The 17,091-nt window shown below is 39.9% G+C and overlaps 1 protein-coding gene across 1 annotated transcript in view; it reads right to left on the bottom strand.

Annotated features, from left to right (window-relative positions):
- Positions 1 to 587: 587 nt before the first annotated feature.
- The window catches only part of LOC309712547 (rho-related GTP-binding protein RhoN-like), a 32,920-nt gene continuing 16,416 nt past the window's right edge, over positions 588 to 17,091 (bottom strand). Inside the window, exons 3-5 of the mRNA XM_082543399.1 lie at positions 10,819 to 10,928; positions 6,564 to 6,698; positions 588 to 1,634 (exon numbers count right to left, since the gene is read on the bottom strand). Coding sequence (XP_082399525.1) covers positions 1,380 to 1,634; positions 6,564 to 6,698; positions 10,819 to 10,928 — 500 coding nt within the window. The 3' untranslated portion in view covers positions 588 to 1,379. The remainder of the gene's footprint in view (positions 1,635 to 6,563; positions 6,699 to 10,818; positions 10,929 to 17,091) is intronic.

Here is a 17,091-nt window from a genome sequence, read left to right as displayed (position 1 = left end):
ACAGCTGTGGCTCAGGTGGCAGAGGTTCATCTACCATTTGGAAAGTCCACATGCCGAAGTATCCTTGAACCCAGAGTTGCCCCCGATAGAGTGCGAGTGCATGTAAGCATAAATAAAAGAATGAATCTATTTGTGATTGTGTGGGAATGAGACCTGCAGTAGAAAGAGCTTTGAATTCTTAACAGAGTCGAAAGGCGCCAGTCCATTTACATGACAGGTCACCGACATACAGGTGAGTCAGCATGTTCACATTTAACTGAAAGCACTGCTGTGCTGAAGTACTGCTTCACAGAGCTGCTGCCACGATCACAGACCCATGATTACAGAAATGTAGGATTTGCAGGTTTTGTGGGTCTGCGCTGCTCCGAAGCATTGTGTGTACTTTTTGTCTCATTTATTATTTTTCACCTTTTTCAAATTTAAAGCCACATCTTTGCAGGCAGAATGATTTTTTATTTTTCAGAGAGATATTTTCTTGTCTGGGCAAGAAAATGTCTTGAAACTGAGGTGCAGTTTCTTAGCTTTGACAAGCATCCAGCAGATGAATATGTCACATTAAAGATCTTCCAACACTTAGCAGAGACGATTTTTTTTTATTTCATTATCACATGTACAACATAATATTCATCTCAACGCCCTCTGTGACGTTCCTTTCCAGTGTTGATTATTTGAACAACAGTAATTACACAGCACAACAATATTATGTGGTGAGTGATTATTTCGTTTTTTCAATATTAAAAGCACTTGTGGTTTAAGAAAATTAGTGTCATCTCAGCCCACGAGTCCAGATTTTCATTTTTAATTTGTTATGCACAGCGGGGAGAGCAGAGTTCATTCCCTGACATTTACAGACTTCTCAGAGCGCTTTGCGTGCATCGTATTGTGCTTCATTTGCTTAAACACTTGAAGACAGAGGAGCATTTCAAAACAGGAAACAACAATAATAGAGGTCAACACCAGCACGGTTACCGCTGCTTCCTGCAAGACGATCTTTCAAATATATATTTTTTTCCTTTTCATCTCCCTATGCACTATTTTGTGTCTTGTTTTTAATTTATCTGTTTTTTTGTCCACTTGTTCAGGTACAAGCGTTAAAGAAATTTGCTTTTGCCGCTACGATGTCCTCCCCTGATGAGCGCACAGCCACAAAGAAAAGTAAAAAGCAGAGTTTTGCTAAAAATGGACAAACAACCCTTCAAAGACCTCCTCAGGATAGCATCCGTTCTCGCTTTTATCACATCGTCCTTTATGCAGTGCAAAGAATCTGACAACAATTCACCAATAAGTTAAGTTCATGTGTGGCATGCTCCGTCAGCACACACACACACACACACACACCCACACACACACACAGATCAGGCAGCAGGTAGGTTCTGGTCCTACATGAGCACACAGCTTTTGGCTCGGTCCTTTCTAATGGCAGGCGGACGCTCGTGAATCTCAGTCCGAGGTGGCTGCTGGGAAACCCGCTTGAGGCCGTGGCGTGATCCGGCGTGTTTGAGCTGAGGCCGATGAATGTTGGACACAGATGCCAGGGTGGTGACGTGAAATACATCGCGGACGCTGTTCTCCGAATACTTTGAGGTGCACTCTGCATAGGCCACGGCGCCAATCTGCCTCGCCAAAGTGGTTCCCTAAAAGCACAGAATGTGAGTTAGTCAGGATTAAAAATGAAAAGCCAAGACTTAAAATTGATGTTTTGACCACTTGAACACTGCAAAACAAGATGTAAACACACAACTGATATATTATTACTTCTTAATGAGCTGTAATGTTACCACATTTTAGGTTCCATCTAATATTCAGCCTCCTTCTCGTTTGATTTTCGTCTCTAGAGGGAAATCCGTGGCTATTGCAGCTTTATGTTACAGCGCCTTCAATAGTTAGTTCCCAGCTCTCTATCTGCCTTTAAAAAAATTTAGTTTTTTTTTTTTCACTGAAAACATTTTCTGCCTCCTGCTGCTTTTCCAAAAAAGGTTCATAAGAGTGCTAAAAGCTAAACGAAGCTGTGGGTCAGAAAACCAGAACAATGAGTTAATAGTATAACACTTCACCCTGCAGAGGCGAGCTGTAGCCGGCTAATCATTCTTACTGGGTTCGTGTCTGAGTGGCTCCAATCTGAGTGCAGTCACACACGCAACTAGTATTTACTACATATGGCTGACAATATTACACCATCACAAGGAATAACACAGCAATTGCTTCATATCACTTTTTCTAGTAAATAAAACTAAGATGAGGTTTTAGTTTTAATCTAGAATCCTTTTGAGTCTTTTAAGTCTGCATCTCTGTTAATACGTCTCTGTTAGCTTTATTCTGGTAGGCTTTTGCAGGTTGTGTCTTGTATTTAGTTTTACTTCCTTTATTACTTTCAGCTGTCTTTTTACCCAGTGTGTCCACTCAACCCAGTTACCTTCTGTATCTATTTAAAGCCTCATTTTGACCAAGTACCTTGTTGTGCCATACTGTGTTCTAGCTTTGTTTGTGCCTTGTGTGTTTCCTTGCAGTGTTATCTTGTGTTTATTTTATAAAGGCTTGCTTTTTGTGTTTACGGCCTCCTGCCTACGAGCATGTCGTTTGGCCCCATCTGCATGCATTTCATCATAACATTTCAATGTGAGACACACAGTTTGGAAATAGTATAAAATAAACCTATGGATATATGCAAAGCAGGTTGGCAAGTACCGTTTTATGATTTGTCATTTTGGCTGTTTTCACTCATTCTGCATTTACTTAATGTCAGTCAGTCACAGCAGAGGGAAAATAGCACGGTGGTTTCCGGATGATTGTACTGATTTTTTTTTTCCACCTCACACTTTGAGACCGAGTGCTGATTTTTCAGAATCCCACAGCCTCAAACTGCGGGAGACCACAGTCACCAAACAACTGCAGTTCCACTTGGACTGACTGCAGTCATTCTCCGACAGATTGGCAAATATTTGCAAATAACTGCCATCTAATTTATAATATATGTGTCTCTTTGATAATTGGGGCTCGATTAAACTGGCTGCCAACTGGTTGTATTGTGGTTATATTCCTTTATAACAGCAATGTCGCTGAGCACTTATGGCACTTTACAGTTAAATCACCATCCTGCATGAACTACATCAGGATTGAATTTTTTAAAGCAGATTGAATTGTGTCAAGTTGCAGACTGATAGCAGACTGAATCAGTCTTGTTGGAGTTTTTCTGTCACCTTAATGCACTAAAGACTGCAAGTGTTTGTTGATGTTATTCCCATCTTCTTAAGAAACCATCTTAAAGGCAACAGCTGCAGTAATTTTGTTCGTGCTGCCATTTCCAACCACTCTTTGTCCCAGTGTGACTCTAACACTAAGCATTTTTATTTACGCCCTTCAAACCTGAACATGCACAGATGCTACCAGGCAGACATATATGCCAGACATATTAAACAGACCCACCAATAAACAGGCTTTACCCTTTAAGCTCCCCAAGAGCAACATTTTTTAAATTGTCCTGAGAATTCACAACGAGCGAGTGTGCATCATGTGACTACCGCGCGCAATCTCAACTCAATCACCATCCCTCACCTAAACCGAATTGAGTTTTTTGAGTACTGCATAAAGATCTGACCTTAACAGTGGCCTGCTGTGTTCACATGCATCTCAACTTCATTCTCGAAATATCATACAGAGTTCCCGTGGGACAATGGCTTGAGAGAAGAATAGTTTGAAAGCATGTTCTAAGGTTTGGTGCACACGCTTCAAGGCAAAAAACAGCCTTCACAATACATCCAGTCACTTCTTTCTGTTACTATAAAAATGCCGTGTAGTGTAGCTTTGAAATACAGCTTAGTTTATGTTTGTTTGTCATCCAAAAGCAACTGACTCACCTAAAGAGCTGCTGAGAGCTAGTACTTAGAGCTAAAAACATACAAAACCTTGTGTGTGGATGAGAGATGGGTCATGTAGTGGAAACTATGCTTTATTTTATTTATTTATTCTTAGATGTCCTTAAACCACATTGAACCACTAGAATTCTGTGGAAAGCCTTGTGTAACCCAATGAAATAAAATAAAGCACAACATTTTTAAAAGCCACTCATTACTCTGAGTGCAGACACAGTGGACATTTTTAAAAGTATTCTCTAAATATTTGTTATTGTAAGCAATTGTCACATGCTGCTAGACGATCCCTTCCCTGCTTCTGTGGATGGCAGAACACTGCACTTGGTCGTGTGCACTAACACCTCCCTCTTAATAAAAGCCTGCAACCTCTGAGGTCTGATAGCTGATTGCTAGCCAGGGCATACGGAGAATATCCCCCACACTATGAAATATTCAAAGCCTTTCTTTGCAGTTGCAAAAACTTTATTCCCTCGAAGGTTTAGCCCCATTTCACATCTGGACAGCTTCGGCTTCATATGTAGTACTATTTTGCTCACCTGTTTTCCAGCAGTGCTTTCTAGTGATTTAGGTAGCAAAACAAAACATTTTCATTCTGTCATCCTGAGTTTGAGTCACATTATTTCTTTATTTTTTGATCATGCAATTTCCTTGGAAAATGTACAACAAATGAAAGCGTAGGTGTTCAGCCTTCGGTGCTACTGATGCACCATATTGAAGCAGCATCTAGCTGCCATATGGGGCGACATTACTTCTGCTCGTGTGAAAAATATTAAAGGCTCGAGCTGTATTATTTTTGTAATACTGGAAACGCTCCAGCACTTCAAGTGTTTATTTTGACGCCCTTAAGCCAATTACAGCAACAGTGACACAGTTGGTTTGCGGTTTGTTCTGCTGACTGCGCTCTCCCCTGGGGTTCGCATCAGTTGGTCAAGTGGGTGAAACGTAAAGTTCCCGGCTTGTTTCAGTCTGTTTACAGTGCAGCTCTTTAAATAGGGTCCACTAAGAAACCGCACTTTCAAGAATTACTTAGGCAATCAAAAACCTGTCCCCTACCACATTTTTATCCGTTGTTTCACTCTAGAAGTCTTCAGCACAGATATAAAATCAGCAACATTAAGGACCATCATAAGACCTTTAATTATAGGGCCATATCAAATGTAATGTTTAATACAACCAATAAATATGGATTAACAATACTTGATCCATCCCTTCATCCTTTTTATACTGCTTATCCAGGTCTGGGCCCTGGCTTCAGACTAATCTCGGCTCACTGTACCATCATCCTCTAGGTCTGCACTAGAGTCCCCTCCCAAGTCAGACCCAGAGACCCAGGGACATGCATGAAACACTTCATCTGTGTGGGATTGTGGAAGAAAGCTTAAATGAGAGCACCAATCCTGACAGTGAACCTGGACACCCTGCAGATGAAGCTCTTTCTGCCCCTTGCGTTTTATTCCTTCAGCCGCTAGAAACGGCTCAGGGCCATAGCAATAAGGGCAGGAACATAAAATAAATGGTAAATGAATAGCTTCAATCACAAAAATCACTAATTTGTAGCAGTGGATGGGGCTTGCATGCCCAACTCAGCCCATGAGCAATATTGTCTGGGGCAACGTGCCTCTAACAGGTTCTCCTGAGGCAAATGGCATCTGGTTGAGGGGCTGTTGTCCAAACAAAACCCCTCAAAACCCAAAACATCAGAACGTCCTATAGTGAGTGTCTAAAGGCAAGCAACAGATGGCTGGGCTACATTGGATTGCCCTCTTGAGTGCCCACCACTTGAGTCCAGTGTTTTGTGCAGCAGGCATCACTTGGAGGCCTTTGAAAACCAATCCTCAGTTGGCGTACAAGCACATTACTCAGCCTTTGTTTTTTCACTGTTATCTGGTTGCTATGCTATTAACACTAAAAAATGATTACGTATGGATGTAAATAATTCAATATATATGTATTAAAAGACATGTTAAATGACCTGCATAGCTGCAGTAACGTCTTAAAAAAAATATGTTGATGTTTCGGTCCAATAAGAAGCCTCTATGAATTTTGAGCCAAAGCAAAATATATATAACAAGAAACGAATCTGAGGTTGTGATGAACCAATTTTGATGTCATTATTGACAGGACAATACAGGTTGTTACCTTTGCTTTGTCAGAGATGTGGGAAAATATTAATTTGTTGACAAAAGGCTGCCAAGGAGAGCAAATTCACATTTACATGAAAATAAGCTATTAAAATTCATGCGTGCCGCTGCTCATTGCTCCAAGACACAAACAAAACAATCGTATTATCGCACATCCTGCTGTTTGTCTTCTTCTTCCTTCAGTTCCAGCTCCTTTATAGTCGTTGTGCTTTCACATTTGTGGAAGTTATGATCTGACGCAAGTCTCATTCTTCAAATGCACTTTCAAAAATATTTGCCTGTGTGCACAAGGGAGGAAAGTAATAGGTGCCTTTGTCTGTGCTGATACCATATAATTTCTACTACAGGCGAATAAATGTCACTGCAGCTGAAAACCGCAATGAACTGTGCATTTGAAACTATACGTCATGCATATTCTTAAAGTTATAATTTTCTTAAAAACCAACTGCTCACGGGCAGCATTTCTGCAGCACTGTCGGGGTACAGAAAAAGGCAAGCAGCTAATTTCCATTCAAATTTTAGAGGCGAGCGGTGCTTTCTGTGAACTCCTCACCTGCTCATGTGTGACAGGAATGAGTCTGTGTTTGGAAAGCTCTCTCATGACGTTGAGGTCCGTCCTCATGTCCAACTTGCAGCCGACAAGCACCACTTTGGCATTGGGGCAGAACTCCTGTGTTTCACCTTGCCACTGTGCATCAGAGAGACAAACATATATCAGTGTACATGACCTCTATTATGCTACAGTACGAGAGTATTCTGAGTACTTGAGCACTATGTTCATAGTTGCATCTCATTTGAAAACCTTGGACATTAACGTCTTACTAATATGCTCTTCTGGGAAGCCTTTCATAAGATTTTAGGACCTGGTTGAAGCGAACGCACTGTTGATGTCGGTAAATACGGTTTGGAAATAAGGCTGGGTGGATTTTAGGTAAGATTTGTTTGCAGGCTTGTCAAGTCCTTTCTCTCTGAACTGGAGAAAAGGAGGAAAAAAAATCTTCCTCAAACTATTTCCAAAGCACATTTTTCTCTAAATTACCATTTTTAAATTGTAGCTTTAAGAGCTCCATAATTGGAATGAAGGCGCCTAGTTCACAGCTTAAAAAATGCCCGTGTATGCAGACATGTGGGAACAGTCTACAATTATTAAAATGCTCATAAATGAGGTGCTGAATTGAGATTTATTTGACTTGGGAGCAGTTCCTTTCCATCAGGTCATAAATTCTTATCTCCTGCCTTGAGAGGGCCTTAATCCCATCTGCAAATCTGCTGTCCAGCAGTTTAACTTCTCACCGTGCTGCAGTGATATTCAGTTAGTTTATCTGTGTAGTCTCTTTGCAGATTAACAGACTGCAGATTAATGGCATTCAAAATGTGGAACTGACAGGCTGGTCATATAAAAACTGTAAAAGAAACACTAAAATCTAAAATAATAATAATAAAATGAATTTCTAAAAAATAACTTAATAATATTCACAAACTATCTCAATTAGTTTGCTCATCATTTTAATTGAATTTTAATGGGTTTTTTTTTATATGTGTGTTCTTCTTGCCTGTGTTTAATTGCGTGATTTTTGTAACTATGAGATACTTGCTGCTGCCTATCTTGGCCAGGTCTCCCTTGAAAAAGAGGTTTTTAATCTCAGTGGGATCTTCCTGGTTAAAGAAATGTTAAATAAAAATAAAATAAAATAAAGATGTTACCGATATCATTCCTCTGTGTTCTAATGTACCAAATAAAAGAAATCAAAAAGAGCAAATATGATACCTGTTATACTCATGTACAGCCAATCACTGCAATGATTTTACAACACAAAACGAATAACATAGAAAACAACTTATTCTATTCCGGGTTATTTACCTGATACCTTTCTTCATATTTGATGGAAAGTGCAAATATTTGTCAGTTTTAAGATTCTGGTTCTGACTTTTAGAGCTCTTCATGGAAAAGCACCAGCTCGTACCATTTATTTGGAATTCTAGGATTTTTGGTATGACCAAATAATATTTTGAGGATTATATGTATTCTCTGTTCTTCTTGAAGGACATTCAAAGCTCTTTAAAGCCAACACAGGGGCCATAGACACTTGATATTTACCTCCTCTGTACATATTGACAACCAAATATTTCAAAGTTGGATTCATCATGGCATAAGGCCTGATGCCACTGACTTTCAGTCAAGTGTAATGTGGCATACCTCTAACTTTCTAAGTTTCCCTTCCTTAATAATAGCTTCTTGACAGCCACACTTCCTCTGAGACCATTTCTGATGGGGCTTCAGTGACCAGTAGATGTAGAAGCATCTCTCATGTCATACTGCAACATGCCACGTTTTTGGCTAATAGCTCTTTGGGAAACAACTTGTTGGTGCAAATATGTTATTTTATGCCTGTTTTGTTTATTCAATGAAGGAAACGGGAACAAATTATGTGTTTTTGTGACAGGCCACTAGTAAAGTGCCTAAAGATATAATTTAAAATTGGTTCTTTGCTTTTCTGCGGTATGTAGATATAACACTGTGGTTCATCCTTTGAGTTTTTATAGCTTTAAAAAAAATCCTCTGAAAAAGTTTTGTTACACAGCCTGAACTGAAAATGAATTAAAAAGCAGGCAAAGTAAAAAAAAACAAACTTTGCAAGTCCAGAGAACTACAACTCACGATCACTTAAAAAATTCCAAGAAAGTTTGGCTCACTGGAAGTAAAATATTAAGACTTTATAACACTACATCATCAAAAATGTGTAAATCTTGAAGTTGAAGGCTGGAGCAACACCCACACAATCACCAGTATTTTCTGGCTTACTGTACCATTAAAATGAAACACTGGCACTGTTGTTCACTGCTCTGAAACTGGAATTTATATCACTCCATGTCTTAAATTTTCCATCGTGTATTTGAAAACTGCAATCAACAAATCAAAGGATAGAAGAGGGGGGAAAAAAGGGAAATGCTCATGGACATAAATGCTGTATAAAGACCGAGACAGACAATTCTCATTGCAGGCCAAAATATGACTCAAGCTATTAAACTCTCTCTATCGCTCTCGTTCTCTCCGAGACTCCTTTCATTATCTCCTCACACCATGGCAGAGGCGACTGCTTTGAGCACTGTTGCTCCATTTGTTCTCCCTTACAAAGAGATCTTTTCTCCTGGATGCCTGCGTCGCTGCTGTTACGGGCTCTAGCGCGCCGTTGTGCAGAGTGAGCTGTTGCCTTTCAATAGGACCCTGTGCCAAACCGCATGCAACTGGTGAACAGCAGCAATTTAGATGAGTCACAAAGGGCCCATGGGAAGAGCGGCTTATTGTCTGTGTTAATGTTAAGAATTGGTAAGCAGCACAAAGAGGCAGAACTGTTGGAGCCGAGGCGCTGGTTTATCAAAAAAGAAAAACGGAGGTTGTTGTTTTTACTTTCCTCACTTTCTCACTGTGTGCAAACCAAGAACGTGCACATACCACAGCAGTCAGGTAGAGGTGAACCCATTATGCTCATTTTTGCCTGTTTGATCCACGGTTCAAATTAATTATCTCTTCATCATGTCTTATAGTGGACCTAGGTGCATCTGAGTTCATGCGTTTTCTAACACAAGCTGTTTTAGCTACGTTCTCTTAAGCCAACTTTTTTTTTGTTGGAGCTTCTGTGCTCACAGATGGAACTGTGTGCCTCAGATAGAAGAAGTATTAAAAAAAACAATTTCTTCACCATCAATAAAGCAGGAAAAATGAATCCCCTGAAAGCCGGAATCCTCTTAAAACATGAGAAAAAGGGTTTAATTGATTCTGTTTGGAAGACACATTCCTCTCGTCCGTGCCATTATTTATAATGACTTCATCAATACCAGACGAAAACGCATATCTGCCAATGCCGAGCGAATTCTCACGTCTACAGGGGGTCCACTTGAGAACCAAATTCAACTTTGACCTTATCAAATGACCTTAGTAATCGCGGTGAATGTGCCGGTCTTACAATGCATGCACGGGATGCCAAAGTGACATGTCGAGCGGTCACTCTATCCAAAGTTTAGAAACAAAGCTTATCCTTTGCTACGATCTCATGCACCTAATTCAATTTTTTATGGCAATCTGCCGCCATGTCTTGTTTCTCTGCAGTTTGCTTTGCTTTAAATGTATTTTCCATTTGCAAGCTTTAAGTCTCAAATAAGTGCACAGCACTTTTTGTTCTGACATCTCTGAGAACCTTCCGCCTAAGCAATTTTTGCAACCTCTAATTTTCCTTTTACAACGACTATTCTCTCAAAGTAATGCTCTGCTACATGAACACTACTTGAGTCTTTATCGCTTCCCCCTTTTCCCTTCTGTACCATTTGTTCGTGCTATCTATCTTTTTTTCTTCCAGAATCTCACTTCATTCCCAATATCCTCATTAATCTCTGTATCTCATGTGTTGGCTTGTCCGCGTATGCCTCTCACAAAGCATTATCCAACCTTAAATGTTATCCCAGTCTCCACCTCTACAGCTGGCAATGTTTTCTCATCGTTTCCTTTTTATTCCCCTATCGTAGATTGACGGATCAGGTTATCAGTGAACGAACACATGGTGGCCTTAACTTGAACACAGACGTGATGGTGAAAGCTGGAAGCTGTATATCTCTGATGACGTAGATCTAGTCACTCTATAGAGGAATCGATTTCCAGTATAAAGAGAAGAGATGACTTCTTCAACCTGCATATTTAATGTGAGTATTGTAATGAGATGGCTGCTTTACCTACACTGCCCTAATTAGAGACAAAATGCACTTAAAATTAAAAAAAGAGGACACATTCACACATCTAACAACGTGACACTGACCTTTTTCAGTACGCTGTCCAGTGTCTCCGGTCGACTGATGTCAAAACAGATGAGCACAGCATCTGAGTCAGGATAAGCTAACGGCCGCACATTGTCATAGTAAGCTGAACCTGCAGGGAGAAAATATACACAGACATGAACGGCACTTCCAGATGGATTATATGTAATTTAGTTACTTTCCAAAGAGTTTACTTTTTTTTTATCATCACAAGGAGAGTCATTATGGAGCACATTTAGTGGTAATCACTGTGATTAAATGTAATTACCATGAGCTTACCCACTCTGCAGATGACTACAAGTGGGTGTGATTCATTGCTTTCGCAACACAGGGTCCTCGGGTCTGCCTCTGACCATCTTGAATAAGTCAAAGGGACCGACGTGTGACAGAGATATAATGAACGACTCGAACAAAGCGTCACCTGGTATGTTTTTATGGAGTGGCGTGCGTTTTTTTGTCGGGGGCCCAGACTGAACTGAGCGTTGTGACCTGGGCAAGGGGACACATTCCTATCCAGACAGAAAGGCACGGTCTCCCTCGCCGTCATTGTCTTCAGCACTCGGTGCCTTTGTCACCGTGCACAGAGCTTTGGCAACGTAACAAAAAAATGCATTGACAGAAAATTCCCACAGAACCCGACCGAATCCTCTGCAACACAACTGCCAAAGCACAGAAATCAATTTGGCTCGTTTGAAGTTATTTTTAAAAAAAGCCCAACTTTTAAATTGAAAAGTAATGAAGTTTGTGGGATTTAATTCATGTTACAAGTTTACAACTTTTACCCTGAATAATTAAACGTGTGTTATGACTCATTCTGTACTCAAATGACTGAAAAATATTGGCCTGTTAGCCAACTATACGCAGTCCTGGGAAAGAAATGTATTTCACTTATGAAGGTCAGTAGAACAAGACTAACCTACTATCAACCAATCAAATCAAACATTTATCAAGATTTTTTTTTAAATCTCAATCCAAAGTGCTAACCGATGCACCAATGTGCATGATCATGACTTCACTATTGAGCTACTGATCTTTAAGCACTAGACATGGTAAAAACTGTTGATTTCATTTAACAACCTGCCTCACATTGTTCTGTATTCTTACCTATATCACAGGCAACAACATCACACTGCAGTGGATTAGTGAAAGATTTAATATTACCCACCCAACACACACATATTACAAAAGGAATTAAAAAATAAGTCAGATATATGGAGGGCTGGAGCAGGCAGCTCGCAAGACAACTAAAGGATAATAACCAGACGACAGAAGACATCACAGGTAAAAGAATCCCTTTAAAAAAATATTTTTTAAAATAAACACCTGATGCCATTCCTGACATTACCCCCAACTGGATTTGTGTGTCCTTTAGTGGTCAAACTTTGGTGATCTTTTGCTTATCAGGCAAAAGTGTAAACCACCATGCTAGAAATGAAGATCCAAAGGTCTCTTCATGATCTAAGGCTGTGAGCATGCTCTTATTAGAAAAATGGTTCTTCTATGTACCTTGTGGCCAGATCCAGACAAGCTTTGAAAGCGATCATTAAAATCTGAAAATCAATTGTAGAAATGCACAGGAAGCCAGTGGAGCTAAGCCAGCGTAGGTAAGAAGTCTGTCTGCAGAAACCAGTAAGAAGCAGAGCTGCTGAATTCGGAACCAGCTGGAAACTGGAAAGTTGCTTCTCATTAATGCCAGAGAGTCAACGATCCAGTCTTGAGAAAATAAATGCTGGCAGTGAGTGCTGTTTGATTTAGTGCTATTAGAATACCTTAAACTCAAAGTGAGAAGAATTTTAAAAGTTTGGGGACCCTGTTTGAACTATTTGTAGCCTACCGTTGCTCATTATAAGTTTAGGTGAGCAGATGTGCTCTGTTTGTGGGTTGTTTATTGACAATTTTACAATGGATCTAACCTTTTACTTGTTAGAAATAAATCCTTGGGGCGGGGGCAGCCTCATGTTAGCTCACGGATTTTAGTAATTCAATTATAGGATTAAAATCTTATCATAATAGTTGATAAAACATAAAACTAAGACATTTCAAATTCTGATTACACAGCATCTTCACACCTGGAGGCACAGGACTGCAAAAAAAGGAAAAAAGTAGACACATTTACCCTCATTAGTGTTGCGCCGTCAGAATTTGGCCCCAAAGCAAAAATGTGTTCGCGCACGTGTGTTGCTGTGGTCAAAAATGTCAAACTAAAGGGCACAACCATTTTCTCCCCTGTCTCTTTGACTAATTCCTGCCCCCAGCTTTCACACATACCACACACACCCACTTTCCCCTTTTGTGCTTTAGCATTTTGCAGGTGCAGGATACGTCTTTAACGTCCACAGAAAATGAGGATGATTAATGGAAGCAGGGCTTAAGAAAGAGAGGGAGCATGGAAGTGCATCTGACAGTTGCCATAAACCATCGAACAACCTCCTCAGACTCCCTTCGCACGCGTACTAGCTGAGATGGCTGTTCTTTAGCTGCATCAGATGGCAGTCATAAAGTGCAAAAGTTTGAGTCTTTGTCTCTGCAGTTGGTCCTTTGCATTTTTACATATTTCTTATTTGATTATGACACCGTTTTCTCCTTTAGGTTTGTGTCAGTGGCAGAAATATAGGTCACAGAGAAAACTGTGAAGAGAAGCAAGAAAAACACAGGCATGCAAGTTCAAACTTTCTATATGAAATATTGCTCGCTCATTCTGGGCAGTAGGATGAGATGTTGTAAAAGAAGTCCTTTGCAGAGATGCTCAGTAAGCAGTTCCTCTTACACCAGGTCTATATAGGCTACAACTATGCAGAGTAATGTGTTTTGTTCAGGTACCATCACTGAGACTCATGCCGACTTGCAAAATGCCAAAGGACGTACAATTCTGACTCCAAAGTAGTCGGGATGTTAATGAAAATAAAACAAAATGCAGTGATCCTCCTGCGAATCAGGGGTTCTCAAAGTTTGGACAAGCAAGTGCCAGTTTAGAGGGGGGGGGAGTGTGTACTTAGAAATGTGTTCAAATGGTGGTGGTTTATGTTTTACACTTTTAACTGTTTTATTTACTTAAATCATAATCTAGGCATTTGTTTTTTAACACTGTAATATCAGTATTTCTTTATGTATATCATGTGCCTCTGAGGTTTCCTGTTAAAGTTTCTGTTTCTGTCTAGTTTTCTCATCAGAACTTAGCTTAATGTAGTTTTAATTTGCTTTTATTGGTCACTTTGCTGCTGCATTGCAAATTGTGAGCGTCACATTAGAGCTAATATAGTTTTTTATTTTTATTTTATTTTGGCTTTTGACTTTTTGTTTTTGATTCAGTTTTTTTTCCAGGTGGTTCCCAGAGTGGATTTTCTTGTTTTAGTTTATTTTTTATTCGTTTACGTGTTTTTTATTATTATTATTATTATACGATTAAAATACATAACATTTTAAAAACAGTTAAATCACAGCCATGTAGATACCCAGAGCCTCAATAAACATGTCCTTCATCAGACAAAACCAAATAATTTCTTTTCACATCTAGTTTTAGTTTGTAGTTAGTTTAAATTAACTGCAATAACCTTGCATCGCATACTTGTTATAGCAGTCAGTCCTTTGTGATTCTTGATTAGGACTGTCATTTCTGCATTAAAACTTCTAAAAACATCTTGTCCAGTTCTACAGATTTCATTAGCTTGTGCATTCGCATCATGCCAAATATTTCCAACAAATGTTCAAACTCACAGAAATCATTTTTGTCGGTGTAATGATCTGTTTCATTTCAGTCGCCTGGAGTCACATCCTGTCAGTTCAACTCTGTACAACAAAACTGAACACAGCTACACAAGTATTACATGCCGCCGGGCTTATCAAATCCTTATATTATTTTCTGGCTCTGATTTTTTTTAACAGCTGCAAAACCATTACAACAAATTCATAGACGCTAACCTTTTGCAAACCTGAAACGCATCCAACTTGCTTCTCTACTCTGTTTTCTACACCACGCTCTGACTCAGAGATAATAAAACTGTTGTGTTGCTGAAAATCTGTGAACGTTTTAATCTCCCATAGAAAGAAAATTGAATTGGAATTATTAAGCAAATCGAGAAAGATTGCTACTGGCATCATTAAAATCCTTTCAATCCATAGCAGTAGGATAAATTAATGGTAAGGCAGCAAAAAGCATGATATTTGTGGCTATTTCTTGTATATGAAATAACATAATGTGACGACATTTATTATGGCTGAACATTATATGCAGTTTAAATTTGGAAGCCTCAAACCATTCCTGAACCTTTTTTGCTTTGTGGCCATGAAGAGACGTCCAATGTCTGCAATAATGTTTAGGTAGGCGGTACACATGGATGGCAGGACTTAAGGTTTCCAAACAGAACATTGTGCATAGCATCAGACTGCCTCCGCTGGCTTGCCTTCTTCCCATGTTTCTCAGGTAAGCGACTGACATGCACCCGGCCATCCATGTGTAAAAGAAAACAAGACTCATCACACCAGGCCACCATTTCCCGACCTTTTTCCATTGCTCCGTTGTGCAGTTCCGATGCTCACGTGTCCACTGTTGGCACTTTCTGCAGTGGACAGGGATCAGCATGGGCACCTATGTCTGGTCTGCAGCTATGCAGCCCCATGTGCAACAAACTGCAATAGACTCTGTATTCTGACACCTTTTTATCAGAATGAGCATGAACTTTTTGGATCGGAACGCCCTGATGCTAGTTCCCTTACTGTTCTTTCCTTTGTTGGAGATGGTCTGACCCACTTGTCTAACCATCACAATCTGGTCTTTCTCAGACCTGCACAAATCCTTCCACTTGCACATTTTACAGGCTTCCAACACATCAACTCCAACAACATAATGTTGACTTGCTCCCTAATATATCCCACTCACTAACAGGCGCCATGATGAAGAGATAATCAGTGTTATTCATATCACCTGTCAGTGTTATACCAGATTAAGGGAAATTTTTTTGCAGTTGCAACTTTTGCAGTTCGTCTGAAAAGATGGACTTGCGCTTTGGGATCTTTTAAACATCATTGGGCGCATTGCTGATCGCGCTGTCTGTCCCGTCCATGCTGACACACACACACACAGACACACATGCAGACACTGGAAGCTTCAAGGTTCCATGAAGTCAGCTAATCCATGTTCAGCACTCGAGCAGAGGCTAATGTGTATTGATCTGAGCTTTTCTGACGCTCTCTGGGACTTGTAGTATGATGCCCCTCATGGGGAGTTTCCTGCTGTTGTAGCAAGATCAGTCCATCTGTCTCTGAGTAAAACCCTCTGATCAAACTCATAAAAGACACATGCGACGCCTCAGGGGTACTGCATGAATTTAGCAATCTCAAAGAAACGACGTTAGTGTCATTTAAGGCATTCAGAGTACACGGGCTTCAGCCATCATGCAGAACAAGATTTGGATGTTTAATTGCATTTACAGCTAAGAAGAGTTTGCAGATGTAGCTTGGACCCGAAATGTACTACCAGATGCACTTTCCACAAATGGAAAACTCTGGGATGTAAACAATCTACAGAAAATAAATGTCAGTATGTTTCAGATGTGTGGCTGATGTATAATGTTTGGTACAGTGATGCAAAGCAGTCTGGGAAACAGCAGCACCATGCTGTGACTCCACATGAGGTTTTCATGCTTTGATGTTTGGTGCCTACAAAAATCTGCATTTCCTTTTTTCCTCTTTGTTTGTAACTCATACGCATTTACTCTCCAAGCACTCGTGTAATTTTATGTAATCCACTTGTGTTCCACCTTTGGCTGTTCTCTCTGTTTCGAGATGTTTGTCCTTCTAAAAAATCTTCTGATGCTGCTTGAATTTTACATTTTAGGAAGGATTCTCAGTCAAACTCTACAAAACGCTTTGAAAAATCTGAGTGCACACAAGCTGCCATAGGGTCAAGTGGTCACTACACAGAGCTGTGAGACTATTTAAAACACGATTCTTTATTTGCATCACATCTGGATGTTTAATAAATATCAAAACGTTGGCTATTAATTGATAATGAGAACTCCAACGAGATGCAGATGACACTGTCAGGAAATATCCTCAAGGTACAGGAGGCAGACCTGGGAAGGTGATGTAGGGCTACAGCTGCATATATGTTTTTCCAATTTTGAAGAACTGAAAGTGACATATTAAAATAACTAATCACTAATGTCTTCTGATCCAGTTCAACCCCATACAGGACACACTCACCAGCCAACTGATTAGTTACACCTGCAAATAATTAGCCAGCTAATCATATACATGATCAAGAGAACCTGCTGAAG

The sequence above is a fragment of the Aulonocara stuartgranti genome (genome assembly GCF_965226115.1).
Source record: "Aulonocara stuartgranti genome assembly, chromosome: 8".
NCBI lineage: Eukaryota > Metazoa > Chordata > Actinopteri > Cichliformes > Cichlidae > Aulonocara > Aulonocara stuartgranti.
This window is presented reverse-complemented; position numbering and strand designations above follow the sequence as displayed.